At 43.8% G+C, this 15,405-nt stretch overlaps 1 protein-coding gene across 1 annotated transcript in view; it reads left to right on the top strand.

The window, feature by feature from the left end:
• The window catches only part of LOC112072511 (occludin-like), a 50,619-nt gene extending 35,450 nt beyond the window's left edge, over positions 1-15,169 (top strand). The window contains 6 exon segments of the mRNA XM_024139911.2: positions 5,352-5,564; positions 9,645-9,658; positions 9,661-9,687; positions 9,690-9,814; positions 11,332-11,373; positions 11,488-15,169. Of these exon segments, the coding sequence (XP_023995679.2) occupies positions 5,352-5,564; positions 9,645-9,658; positions 9,661-9,687; positions 9,690-9,814; positions 11,332-11,373; positions 11,488-11,589 (523 nt within the window). The 3' untranslated portion in view covers positions 11,590-15,169.
• Positions 15,170-15,405: the final 236 nt, after the last annotated feature.

The raw sequence follows: 15,405 nt of genomic DNA, 5'->3' as shown, positions 1-15,405 counted from the left end.
TAGAATACACAAGGGTTAGCCTCACCTGATATAGAATACACCAAGGGTTAGCTCACCTGATATAGAATACACCATGGGTTAGCTCACCTGAATAGAATACACCATGGGTTAGCTCACCTGATATAGAATTACACAAGGGTTAGCTCACCTGATATAGAATACACCATGGGTTAGCTCACCTGATATAGAAAATACACCAAGGGTAAGCTGTACCCTCTTTTATCTACAAGAGAGTTCTAATCCGTAGTTATCACGGCTGTCTACATCCTCCACAAGCCAACACCACTTTGATACTCCAGGAACTGTATGGGCCATAAACAAACAAGAAACCGCTTACCCAGAGCAGTGTTTCTGGTGGGTGGAAACTTTAACAGGGGGAGACTTAAAACCGTTCTCCATCACATCAACCAACACTTCTGCCTCACGTCTTACCTCACTTCTACCAACACGTCTTACCAACACATCAACCAACACGTCTACCTCACGTCTACAACACGTCTACCTCATTCTACCAACACGTCTACCTCATTCTACCAACACATCAACCAACTCATCTACCTCACGTCTACCCAACACTCTTACCAACACGTCTACCAACACGTCTACCTCACGTCTACCTTCAGGTCTACCAAACACGTCTACCTCACGTTCTACAACACGTCTACCTCACGTCTACCAACACGTCTACCTCACGTCTACCAACACGTCTACCTCACGTCTACCCCACACGTCTACCTCATTTCTACCAACACGTCTACCTCACGTCTACCAACACGTCTACCTCATTTCTACCAACACGTCTACCTCATCTTCTACCAACACGTCTACCTCATTTCTACAACACATCTACCTCATCTTACCAACACGTACCTCACGTCTACCAACACTCTACCTCAACTTCTACCAACACTTCTACCTCGCGTCTACCAAACGTCTACCTCTGTCTACCAACACGTCTACCTCACGTCTACCTCATTTCTACCAACACGTCTACCAACACGTCTACCAACAACCACGTCTACCTCATTTCTACCAACACGTCTACCTCACGTCTAACCAACACTTCTATCAACACGTCTACCAACACTTCTATCACACGTCTACCAACACTTTCTACCAACACGTCTACCCAACACTTCTACCAACACGTCTACCAACACGTCTACCTCACTTCTATCAACACGTCTTACCACACGTCTACCAACACGTCTACCAACACGTCTACCCAGCACGACCCATGGTGTATTCTATATCAGGTGAGCTAACCCATGGTGTATTCTATATCAGGTGAGCTAACCCATGGTGTATTCTATATCAGGTGAGCTAAAGCTCGAGATTTCCTTGACACTGGAAGCAACACACCAGTTGTTGTTTATGAAGAGGTTTATGAAGAGGTTTATGAAGAATCTAATTTTATTTGTCACATACACGTGTTTAGCATGTTATTGCGGGTGTAGCGAAATGCATGTAGAAATGCTTATAGTAATCCAGCCACGTTTCTGCAACACATATAATATTGCTGCTTTTCAAAGTCTCTCTGATAGGAGACTCGCGAGTGAAGCTCATCCATCTTATTCTYCGGTGACTGAACATTTGCCAATAGAATGCAGGGGAGTGCCGCAGGGGAGTGCCGGAGGGGAGTGGCGGTCGATTTTCTCTTTGTTCCAGTCTCGCCAGGATGCCGGCCCATCTGCCACGTCTACGCCTGCAGCGTTTTGATAGCCAATGAAACAAAGGTCCGGTATGAACAAAGGAACAGCTGAGTCGGAGTTAAAGTGGGATTTGAAGTTAAATTGAGGTTTGTAACTGTCGATCTGATGTCCAGAAGTGCTTGGTGGTCACGTGATAATAGTAGGAACTTTCTGTACAAAAAAAAGTCAAGATAAACACGAAAAAATCACTAAAGTTGGTTTGGAACTCGTAGGATGACGCGCTTCTCCGTCGGAACCATCTTTCTTCTTTCTTAGAGAATATGGAACTGCATCTTGCACAACTCTATACAAATAAGAGAAAGTACTGTACTTCAGCTTGTAGGCTGTGTGTAACTGTTAAAGTAAAATTAAGGTCTGTTTGAATGGGTTTACAATAACCTGCACCGTTCCTTCTTCCCTTCGTAATCACTGATCTGACACAATAGGGATGGGTGTGAGACAGGCTTCCAGTAAGTAGCTTTCACCTATCCGCCGGTGATGTCAGATCATTGATAACTTTCAGCGAAGGACGGAAAGGAACGACGCATGTTAAACGTTTACGKACAGACGCCCTTCTCTGTCAGAGTTACACATGCCAGGTCAAGTGCTTGGYCACGTGCCAGTTCAAGTGGTCTTATTTGGTCTTATTTGCAAATGGGTGCACAAGACCTGGTGCAGTGAAGTAAACAATGCCTCTATCAGGCCATAAGTCAAACAAAAGCTACTTCATGAAGTCCAGTGCCTGGGACAGGAGAGTACTGTATCGACCGCCCTCGGAAGGATCATGGAAGGTCAACACACACATCTATAAACTGCTCATTAAGAGTTGAGGCTTATACATATTTAGAACAGTTATTGGAACAATAATAATGGATACTGTCACACCCTGACCTTAGTTCCTTGTTTATGTCTCTATTTTGGTTTGGTCAGGGTGTGAGTTGGGGTGGGCATTCTATGTTTTGTTCTATGTTTTGTATTTCTATGCGTTTGGCCTGGTATGGTTCCCAATCAGAGGCAGCTGTCAATCGTTGTCTCTGATTRAGAACCMTACTTAGGTAGCCTCATTCCCACCTGGTGTTTGTGGGTAGTTGTTTTCTGTTTAGTGTATTGCACCTTGCAGAACTGTTCGTTTGTCGTTTTGTTGTTTTTTGTTATAGTATTTATTTTATTAAAAGGATTATGAATACTTACCACGCTGCACCTTGGTCCTCTTCTCCTTCTCCGACGACAATCGTTACAGATACATGCTTATAAATTATTATAAACAAATCAATTAGACTGAATAAGAAATATTGTAGCTCTCACCATATATCATTGCAACCCTTTTTGAGCTTTAAAACTTAGCAAAAAACAGAAACGCCCCTTTTTCAGGAGCTTGTATTTTCAAAGATAATTCATAATAATCCAAAAACTTCACAGATCTTCATTGTAAAAAGGTTTAAACACTGTTTCCCATGCTTGTTCAATGAAACATAAACAATGAATGGAACATGCACTTGTGAACGGTGTTAAACACTAACAGCTTACAGACGGTAGGCAATTAAGGTCACAGTTATGAAAAACTCAGGACACTAAAGAGGTCTTTCTACTTACTCTGAAAAACACCAAAAGAAAGATGCCCAGGGTCCTGCTCATCTGCGTGAATGTGCCTTAGGCATGCTGCAAGGAGGCATGAGGACTGCAGATGTGGCCAGGGCAAAATTGCAATGTCCGTACTGTAGACGCCTAAGACAGCGCTACAGAGACAGGATGGACAACTGATCGTCCTCGCAGTGGCAGACCACGTGTAACAACACCTGCACAGGATCGGTACATCCAACATCACACTGCTGGACAGGTACAGGGGGCAACAACAACTGCCTGAGTTACATCAGGATCCCTCCATCAGTGCTCAGACTGTCTGCAATAGGCTGAGAGAGATGACGGGGGCTTGTAGGCCTATTTGTAAGGCAGGTCCTCACCAGACATCACCGGCAACAACGCCGCCTATGGCACAAACCCGACAGGACTGGCAAAAGTGCTCTTCACTGACGAGTCGCGGTTTTGTCTCACTAGTGTTGATGGTCGATTCTCGTTTATCGTAGAAGGAATGAGCGTTACACCGAGGCCTTGTACTCTGGAGCGGGATCGATTGGAGGTGGAGGGTCTGTCATGGTCTGGGCGGTGTGTCACACATCATCGGACTGAGCTTGTTGTCATTGCAGGCAATCTCAACGCTGTGCGTTACAGGGAAGACATCCTCCTCCCATGTGGTCCTTCCTGCAGGCTCATCCTGACATTACCCTTCCAGCATGACAATCCACCAGCCATTCTGCTCGTTCTGTGCGTGATTCCTGCAAGACAGGAATGTCAGTTTCTGCCATGGCCAGCGAAGAGCCCGGATCTCAATCCCATTGAGCACGTCTGGGATCTGTTGGATCGGAGGGTGAGGGCTAGGGCCATTCCCCCCAGAAATGTCCGGAACCTTGCAGATGCCTTGGTGGAAGAGTGGGCTAACATCTCACAGCAAGAACTGGCAAATATGGTGCAGTCCATGAGGAGGAGATGCACTGCAGTCCTTAATGCAGCTGGTGACCACACCAGATATTAACTGTTACTTTTTTGACCCCCCCTTTGTTCAGGGACACATTATTCAATTTCTGTTAGTCACATGTCTGTGGAACTTGTTCAGTTTATGTCTCAGTTGTTRAATCTTGTTATGTTTATACAAATATTTACACATGTTAAGTTTGCTGAAAATAAACGCAGTTGACAGTGAGAGGACATTTTTTTGTTGTTGCTGAGTKTATGTAATGTTGATAAAACTCCTAAAAAGTCCTGCTTCATAAACAGAGGAATGCTAGCCTCAAGACTTTCCCGAMCTTGTTGACATAACCTGCTAGTTTATGTTATATGGTGCTCTGCTGTCATATCGTAGCCACTTCCACTGAGCCTTGAGATGAAACCTTAAATCCCTTCTAACTCAACAGTGAACTTCTCTTCCCCTCCTATTATTAAGGAAATCCGGAGTCTGTCTCTTCCATTTGTCCAGTGGTTTCGGTGACTTGTGATCAGTTATATTCATGTACTTCATTGTCGTTTTCCCCTTTAAGTGGATCAGAAACCATAGGAAGGTCATGGCTGATATGTTCTTGGTTGTATGTGACAAGAAACTATGGCCATGTCTAAGGTCATAGAAACTAAAGTCAAAACGAAGGTAATTTTTGGTAGATAGAGCAGAGGTATTCAGGTATTCAGAGTGTTTTTGGTAGAAAGAGCAGAGGTATTCAGAGTGTTTTTGGTAGAAAGAGCAGAGGTTTTCAGGTATTCAGTGTTTTTGTTAGATAGAGCAAAGGTATTCAGGTATTCAGAGTGTTTTTGGTAGAAAGAGCAGAGGTATTCAGGTATTCAGTGTTTTTGGTAGAAAGAGCAGAGGTATTCAGGTATTCAGTGTTTTTGGTAGATAGAGCAAAGGTATTCAGGTATTCAGAGTTGTTGGTACATAGTGCAGATGTATTCAGAGTGTTTTTGGTAGAAAGAGCAGAGGTTTTTAGGTATTCAGAGGGCTTTTGGTACATAGAGCAGATGTATTCAGGTATTCAGAGTGTCTACCATGTTATATTTACATTTTACATTACATTCATTGTTGAGTTTATATTGAATGTTATTGTTGTGCCTTAGGTATTCGGAGCATCTGGCTAGCCGTCCCTCGGACCAGCCCTCCCAGGGGGCCAGTTCCAGCCCCTCTGAGGAGGCAGGGGGGGTCCGGAAGCCCTCTGCCAACAGGGGGAAGAGGCGCCGGCGCAACCCTGAGCTGGATGAATCACAGTACGAAACAGAGTACACCACGGGAGGAGAGACTGGCAACGAACTGGACCCAGAGGAGTGGGAGAGGTGAGACACACAGGGAGGCATGAACATACACATACACACGTACAAATGTATTACACGCATGACTAACTCACTTTTGATAAAAGCATCTGCTAAATGGCATATATTATATATTATTATATCAAACAAATTGGCAGGCACGTTCACGCACACACACACACATACATGCGCGCGCAGCAGGGATATTCACACACACACACACACACACACCACACACACACACACACACACAACACACACACAACACACAACACACACACACACACACACACACTCGCAACAATGCAATGGTAGTGTGGGAGGTTAGACACACATGGCAAGACATCATACACACGTAATCACACACACACACAAACACTAGAGCAATATTAGTCTGAGATTTTACACACACGCACAGTACACACTTAGAAAAAAAGGTGTTATCGAGAACTTGAATAACCCTTTTTGAATAACCCTTTTTGGTTTCCAGGTAGAAGAAACTTTCGGGTTCCAGGTAGAACCCTTTTGGGTTCCATGTAGAACCCTTTCCACAGAGGGTTCTACATGGAACCCAAAAGAGTTCTACATGGAACCCAAAAGGGTTCTACCAGAACCCAAAATGCGTTCTACCTGGAACCAAAAAGTGTTCTCCTATGGGGACAGCTGAAGAACCGCTTTGGAACMCTTTTTTCTAACAGTATAGCAGTCTGGGCTGGTCTTGTTTGGTCCAGTACAGTAACTAATCTCTACTGGCATGCCATTCCACATGAGGTTGTAATTGAAAATAATGAGAGAATTGGGCCAAAGGTTTAAGGTGTGGGGGTCAGTTGTGAGTAGGTCGTTAGTGAGAGAGCTGCATCCACCTCCCCTCTGCCTTTCCTCTCCTTGAGACAGAGGGCCCTGGTGAGAGAATTGGGATCTTAAAACCATTGTTTGACTGGTGTAAAACAGAAGATATGAAGCCCTGGCTTTCTGTATTGTGTATTACAGGAGCACTCAATTCCTGTAATGGTCGAGAAGTGACCAAAAAGAAAGCGGAGCTTCTCGTTGAAATATGCTGAGTGTTTCAGCAAGACAGAATATGACCCTAATACTGTTGATCATAGTACATTCGAATTCTATTGATCAAATTCACTATATGACCAAAAGTATGTGCACAATTACAMGTCGAACATCTCATTACAAAATCATGGGCATTAATATGGAGTTGRTYCCCCTTTCCTGCTATAACAGCCTCCACTCTTCTGGGAAGGYTTTCCACTAGATGTTGGAACATTGCTGAGGGGACTTACTTGCATTCAGCCAGAAGAGCATTAGTGAGGTTGGGCACTGATGTTGGGCGATTAGGCCTGGCTCGCAGTTGGTGTTCCAATTCATCCCAAAAGTGTTTGATGGGGTTGAGGTCAGGGCTCTGTGCAGGCCAGTCAAGTTCTTCCACACTGATCTCGACAAACCATTTCTGTATGGACCTCGCTTTGTGCACGGGGCATTGTCATGCTGAAACAGGAAAGGGCCTTCCCTAAATTGTTGCCACAAAGTTGGAAGCACAGAATTGTCCAGAATGTTTACACGTTTACATTGGAGTGTAGTCGAACAATACACATTACAGCACTAATAATACCTGTAAGTAAACTGTTAGCGAAATAAATATTTATAGAATGTCATTGTATGCTGTAGTGTAAACATTTCCCTTCACTAGAACTAAGGGGCCAAGCCCACACCATGAAAAACAGCCCTCAGACAATTATTCTTCCTCCACCAAACTTAACAGTTGGCACTTGGGGCAGGTAGCGTTCTCCTGGCATCCGCCAAACCCAGATTTGTCCATCGGACTGCCAGATGGTGAAGAGAGCGCGTTTCCACTGCTCCAGAGTCCAATAGTGTCGAGCTTTACACCATTCCAGCCGACGCTCGGCATTGCACATGGTGATCTTAGGCTTGTGTGCAGCTGCTCGGCCATGAAAACCCATTTCATGAAGCTCCCGACAAACAGTTATTGTGCTGACGTTGCTTCCAGAGGCAGTTTGGAACTCGGTAGTGAGTGTTGCAACCAAGGACAGACGATTTTTACACGCGGTCCCGTTCTATGAGCTTGTGTGGCCTATCACTTTATGGCTGAGCTGTTGGTGCTCCTAGATGTATCCATTGCACAATAACAGCACTTACAATTGACCGGGGCACCTCTAGCAGGGCAGAAATTTGACGAACTGACTTGTTGGAAAGGTGGCATCCTATGACGGTGCCACGTTAAAAGTCACTGAGCTCTTCAGTAAGGCAATTCTACTGCCAATGTTTGTCTATGGAGATTGCATGCTTGATTTTATACAGCTGTCAGCAACGGGTGTGGTTGAAATAGCCAAATCCACTAAGTTGAAGGGGTGTCCACATACTGTTGTGTATATACAGTTGAAGTCGGAAGTTTACATACACTTAGGTTGGAGTCATTAAAACTCGTTTTTCAACCACTTCCAACAAATTTCTTGTTAAACAAACTATAGTTTTGGCAAGTCGGTTAGGACATATACTTTGTGCATGACACAAATAATTTTCCCAACAATTTTTACAGATTATTTCACGTATAATTCACTGTATCACAATTCCAGTGGGTCAGAAGTTACATACACTAAATTGACTGTGCCTTTAAACAGCTTGGAAAATTGAAAATTATGTCATGGCTTTAGAAGCTTCTAGATAGCCTAATTGACATAATTTGAGTCAATTGGAGGTGCACCTGTTGATGTATTTCAAGGCCTACCTTCAAACTCATTGCCTCTTTGCTTGACATCATGGGAAAATCAAAAGAAATTAGCCAAGACCTCAGAAAAAAAATTGTAGACCTCCACAAGTCTGGTTCATCCTTTGGAGGCAATTTCCAAATGCCTGAAGGTACCACGTTCATCTGTACAAACAATAGTATGCAAGTATAAAACCATGGGACCACGCAGCCATCATACCGCTCAGGAAGAAGACGTGTTCTGTCTCCTAGAGATGAAACGTACTTTGGTGGCGAAAAGTACAAATCAATCCCAGAACAACAGCAAAGACCCCTGTGAAGATGCTGGAGGAAACAGGTACAAAAGTATCTATATCCACAGTAAAACGAGTCCTATATCGACATAACCTGAAAGGCCGCTCAGCAAGGAAGAAGCCACTGCTCCAAAAACCAGCATAAAAAGACAGACTACGGTTTGCAACTGCACATGGGAACAAAGATCGTACTTTTTGGAGAAATGTCCTCTGGTCTGATGAAACAAAACTAGAACTGTTTGGCCATAATGACCATCGTTATGTTTGGAGGAATAAGGGGGAGGCTTGCAAGCTGAAGAACACCATCCCAACCGTGAAGCACGGGGTGGCAGCATCATGTTGTTGGGGTGCTTTGCTGCAGAAGGGACTGGTGCACTTCACAAAATAGATGGCATCATGAGGAGGAAAATGATCTGGATATATTGAAGCAACATCTCAAGACATCAGCTCAGGAATTTAAAACTTGGTCGCAAATGGGTTTTCCAAATGGACAATGACCCCAAGCATACTTCAAAAATTGTGTCAAAATGGCTTAAGTTCAACAAAGTCAAGGTATTGGAGTGGCCATCACAAAGCCCTAACCTCAATCCCGTAAAAAATGTGTGGGCAGAACTGAAAAGGCGTGTGCGAGCAAGGCCTACAAACCTGACTCAGTTACACCAGCTCCGTCAGGAGGAATGGGCCAAAATTCACCCAACTTATTGTGGGAAGCTTGTGGAAGGCTACCCTAAACGTTTGACTCAATTTAAACAATTGAAAAGCAATGCTACCAAATACTAATTGAGTGTATGTAAACTTCTGACCCACTGGGAATGTGATGAAAGAAATAAAAGCTGAATAAATAATTCTCTCTACTATTATTCTGACATTTCACATTCTTAAAATAAAGTGGTGATCCTAACTGACCTAAGACAGGGAATTTTTACTAGGATTAAATGTCAGAAAATTGTGAAAAACTGATTTTAAATGTATTTGGCTAAAGTGTATGTAAACTTCTGACTTCAACTGTATAGTGTATGTGTAAACAATGTCTAACAATATTCTCTGACTTCGTCTACCTCTCTCCTCTCCCCTCAGCGTCTACCCAGAGATACGTCAGACAGCCAGCGGCAGGAGTACAAGGGGAGTTTGATGCCGACCTGAGGGAGTACAAACACCTGTGTGCTGAGATGGATGACATCAGTGACCAGATGAACAAACTCAGCAGGCAGCTGGACACACTGGACGAGACCTCCGCCCAGTACCAGGTGAGACACCAGAGGGAGACCAGTGGAGGCTTGTGTCAATGTAGTATTTACATATATATTTTTTAAATGTTATGTTATTATTTTTGAGAGTACAGCGGGAAATGTGGAGAGAGAGACAGACAGTAGGGTCATTGAGAGAGGGTGGAGACAGACAGTAGGGTCATAGGAGAAGGGTGGAGACAGACAGTAGGGTCATAGAGAGAGGGTGGAGACAGACAGTAGGTCATAGACAGACAGTAGGGTCATAGACAGACAGTAGGGTCATAGAGAGAGGGTGGAGACAGACAGTAGGGTCATAGACAGACAGTAGGGTCATAGACAGACAGTAGGGTCATGGACAGAGGTGGAGACAGACTGTAGGGTCATGACAGACAGTAGGGTCATAGACATACAGTAGGGTCATAGACATACAGTAGGGTCATGGACAGACAGTAGGGTCATGGACAGACAGCAGGGTCATGGACAGACAGTAGGGTCATAGACAGACAGTAGGGTCATAGACAGACTGTAGGGTCATAGACAGACTGTAGGGTCATAGACAGACAGTAGGGTCATAGACAGACAGTAGGGTCATAGACAGACAGTAGGGTCATAGACTGACAGTAGGGTTATAGACAGACAGTAGGGTCATAGACAGACAGTAGGGTCATAGACAGTAGAGTCATAGACAGACAGTAGGGTCATAGACAGACAGTAGGGTCATAGACAGACAGTAGGGTCATGGACAGACAGTAGGGTCATAGACAGACAGTAGGGTCATAGACTGACAGTAGGGTCATAGATGACAGTGGGTCATAGACAGACTGTAGGTCATAGACAGACTGTAGGGTCATAGACAGACAGAGGGTCATAGACAGACAGTAGGGTCATAGACTGACAGTAGGGTCATAGACTGACAGTAGGGTCATAGACTGACAGTAGGGTCATGACAGACAGAAGGTCATAGACTGACAGTGGGTCATAGACTGACAGTAGGGTCATAGACTGACAGTAGGGTCATAGACTGACAGTAGGGTCATAGACAGACTGTAGGGTCATAGACAGACAGAAGGGTCATAGACAGACAGTAGGGTCATAGACTGACAGTAGGGTCATAGACTGACAGTAGGGTCATAGACTGACAGTAGGGTCATAGACTGACAGTAGGGTCATAGACAGACTGTAGGGTCATAGACAGACAGAAGGGTCATAGACAGACAGTAGGGTCAAAGACTGACAGTAGGGTCATAGACTGACAGTAGGTCATAGACAGACAGTAGGGTCATAGACTGACAGTAGGGTCATAGACTGACAGTAGGGTCGATAGACAGAGGGTGGAGACAGACAGCAGGTGGAGGTGGGGCTACAACCCCTGTCGCCAGGGGCCATATGTGTGTCCGGATGGTGGAGGCTGGTGTCAATTTAAATGGGAGGACAAGCTCAATACTATGAGCTCTCCTTCCTTCACCAGCCTCCACTGAGATACACACTTAGAACCAGGGAGAAATACTTCTTATTCTCCTCATTCTTTACTTCAGGTTGTGGCAGAGGAATATAATCGACTGAAAGACGTTAAGAGGGTGAGCAGACGTTTCTATAAAATCCCATACATTATAAAGAATGAACCTTTATCACCCCATGATGGAGAATAGACGATGAAACAAATGATCTGTTTTCTCTCTGCTCCTCCCCAGACACCGGACTACCAGGCTAAGAAGCTGGAGTGTCGCAAGTTGAGACACAAACTGTTCCATGTCAAACGTGTGGTCAAGGCCTACGACAAGAGCCTTTCTTAAAGCCACGCTCTTCCCTCCAACCCTATCCACCCCCTCCTATGTCGTCATGACAACACCACACTCCTGGACTAAGACTATGCAGAAACACTAAGAATATGTAGAATGTTGAAAACCAAAGCTCCCTTCTTGGCATTTACACACACACACACACACACACACACTAATGACATGGTTATGTGATTCCTTCTGCCTCGATTCATTTCAGACCAGTTCTCTACTCTCTGTGGATTGCTTCACAGACACCATCGTGCACTGTGGGGTTGAAAGACTATATTCATAATACTTCACACGTAACACATAGCCCACTAGCACTGCCATATTCCTAACTGTGCCTAGTAAGTAACATTGTTGTACATGCTTGCCTTGAAACACTGCAGCCTATTTGACTGGATGGGTGTGGTTATAAAAGGTCACYTCAATGTCGTTTCACCTGAGGTGGTCTGTGATAAAGGCATTGGGCCTTTGCTGGTTCCTGTTTGCATTGTTTTATCTCCACAGATAAGGCAGTATCACTGAGTGTAGAAAAGGGCGAGTCATGCGCCTAACCTACTAGAACAAACCCGTGCTGTGTGCTTCAAGCACTCCACAAAAGAAAGCTAAAATACCCACTGTTTTCTCTTACAAAGGACTGAATTCTACCTTGTATTATGACCGTTGGAGGACCTGCAGTATGTGAACACTCTCGGAGCTGCGTTCATAAATTCGGTCTGGCTATCAACCCCGATTTCAGAGCACTCTAGTCTGTGTGCCAGAGCGCAAACAACTGTCAACTGTTGAACATGGCTGGTGTCAGTAAACGTCGGTAAAAAAAGGCGTAATTAAATTGTTGCCAGCAGCACAGTTACAGTCACCAACTGGGTAACATGAAAACAGCCTAACCAGCTTAGCTAGGGCGAGTAAAATGGTCAGTGAGGTGTTCTCTCATTTGTGTCTGGAAGTAGCTAGCAAGCTAGCCAACGTTAGCCAGTTAGTTTGGGAGCTTGACCGCCATTGGGAGGTCAGAATGCACGGAACAACCGTAGTCCTCCGCCACAGCGTCCAGTGTGCTTCTCTGAACGCTCCGACGAGAGCGAAACGCTCGGAATGTACGAACTGACACTCTGACAACACCGCACTCTGAACGTACTCGGGCATTACAGATTGAATTTACAAACACACCCTCTGTGGTGTATTGCCATGACAACCTCAATGTTATGTTTGAGAAAAGTAGGGCTATGTTTGCAACATTGTCAGTAAAATTAGTATTGTACTGTGTCTGCAGATAATTTCCAACATCACCATCTAGACTTCTTCTAAATATGTTGTCCATTGTGATTAACTGTATATTTTGTATATATTTTGGAGTTAAACAGGATTTAAATGGTGAAGTATTTACTAATAACACGGGATCAAGAGGAACAAAACGCTTTGTATTTGTCCTATGCATTCTTCATGTTAGGAGCCGTCTATCTGAATTCATGCCACGTTAACGAGCCAGTCAGAACTAGGAAACGCTGACATTTCCGACTTGCTAACTGGTTGAACGCGGCACGTGTATAACTTCAACCAGTTAGCAAGTCGGAAATGTCAGCGTTTCCTAGTTTCCGATGAGTACATGAACGCGGCAATATAGTGACATTTTGTACTTACTGAAGAGACAAATGAACTGTTGTCCAGGGTGTTTTCTCAGTGGTCATTCACAATGCACTGATGCTATGCACATATTAACCAATGACAGGGGCAGTATTTTATGAACAATATTTGTCTCATCATGTGCTCTTTAAACACTGTGGGAAGCATGCATCAATGTGGTAAATATATCAATAAGCTCAACTCTGATTTGATTTCTCTGCTGTGATATAATGATTATGATTATGTGTTGTTGTCACTGCTCCGCTAATACACACCTTCTGCAAGGTAATGCTTCTCAATGTCAGTTTAGAAAATTATTTACAGCTATTTGGATTATTTGTTATTCATTTGTATTTTCTGTGCTTGAACTGAGTTTTTTGAAGAACAGATTTTTGTCTTCTCCCTGTTTGAGTCTTTTATTTTTATATGAATTTATTTCCTTTCATGTTACTGTAAAATCTCTTGTAAAAAGGCATAATTTCTAAAACGTATTGATTGCCATGAAAAAAATAAACTTCTGTAATTCTTTAACAACGGTAATGTAACAAATACAGTATCCAGGATCCCTTTCCTTTCTCCTACTGCCATCTAATACCATACTGCTGGTCAAGTTACCAGCTTGTTAGCCAGCTAAATATGACTGGACTAGGCTGTTTATTATCAAACAAATATCTAGCAGCCTGCAGGTAGAAGGGGAAACATTCAGGTCTAGCTCCGGTAATATAGGGTATCATAACTTTTGAATGGTTTTCTGCATGGTAAAGTCTGCCTAATCAGACATGCTCATGGTTCTCACAGGTAAGGTGCAATTGAGCGGTCGCTACCTCACTCTTCAGTGAAGAGGAAATTCAGCAAATCTTGGAGGACAGCGGGAGAGAATCTCAATTGGATTTTGCTCGACACCTTGCAACCTCTTCTCTGTCCTCTTCTTGCCTCCTTTGGAAAGATACTTACATATTTTTCAATTATCGATCAGATTTTCACAACTCATTTACCAATCACATGTCTTGTCTTCCGATTTACTTTTTCACCTGTAAACCTCTGGTGAAGACAAAGGCTCCCGATGCGTTGGTTTTATCAACTGTTATCAACTTACACTTTCCTCAAAGAGTTGCTGAATTACTTCTTCAGTCTCACAGGTGAGGTGAAATGATACAATGTATCCACTTTGCTGTCGATGTTTTACAATTATACAATTATAACAACAGCTGGAGTGAACCGGACATGAAACAATAACAATTCTCTTTAGTAGGAATACAGGTACCCTACAGCAGTGGTTCCCAACCAGGGTGTACTATGCCCCCTGAGGGAGTACTATGGTCCCTTGGGATACTTGGCCTATCCACAGGGAGTATTAGGACCCCTGAGGGTACTTGGCCTATCCACAGGGGGTACTTGGCCTATCCACAAGGAGTATTAGGACCCCTGGGGGTACTTGGCCTATCCACAGGGAGTATTAGGACCCCTAAGGGTACTTGGCCTGTCCACAGGGTGTACTAGGACCCCTGGGGGTACTTGGCCTATCCACAGGGTGTACATGAGAAGACTCATAGGCTTACTGGTAAAATGCACGAGGGGTCACTTCAGGGTTTCTCCAGCAGAGCAGAATTCAGTTGGTGGCACAGTAACTGAAAAAGGTCTGGAACCAGTCCCCTACAGTAATGTAGTTCCTGATAAAGATCAACAGTGTAGGACTACCTCATGTTTGCCCAATAAGGGGGCTGTGCAGAGAACACAATCAGACAGCGTTCTTCCAACACGGTCACCCTGTTTCTAGACAACTTTGACGTGTTATTTCTTACATTATTCTTCCATTTATTTTTTCAGAACGTTTCCATGTGTGTATTGTTTTTTGTATTGCTAGGTATTACTGCACTGTTGAAGCTGCACTGTTGAAGCTAGCATTACTGCACCTGCGATAACATCTGCAAATCTGTGTACGTGACCAATAAACTTTAATTTGATTTTGTTTTGATATCAGCTCTAGTCTAATCAAGCCAGTTTTCAAGCCTTCTAAGGACTATAAGGCTTGTAATCTTCTAAATTTCCATAGATATAACATGCTTTCATGTTTTAAAAGCCTTATCTAGAATGTTCAAACATTTTAAGTGTTATTCCCAAATCTCGCTCATGTCTGACAGTTTGCAACAGTCCCATGCTCACGCCACATACAGCTGAAGGTAAACTGTTACTGCCCTCTGGTGG

This window comes from Salvelinus sp. IW2-2015, unplaced genomic scaffold, assembly GCF_002910315.2.
Source record: "Salvelinus sp. IW2-2015 unplaced genomic scaffold, ASM291031v2 Un_scaffold1948, whole genome shotgun sequence".
NCBI classification, from domain to species: domain Eukaryota; kingdom Metazoa; phylum Chordata; class Actinopteri; order Salmoniformes; family Salmonidae; genus Salvelinus; species Salvelinus sp. IW2-2015.
This window is presented reverse-complemented; position numbering and strand designations above follow the sequence as displayed.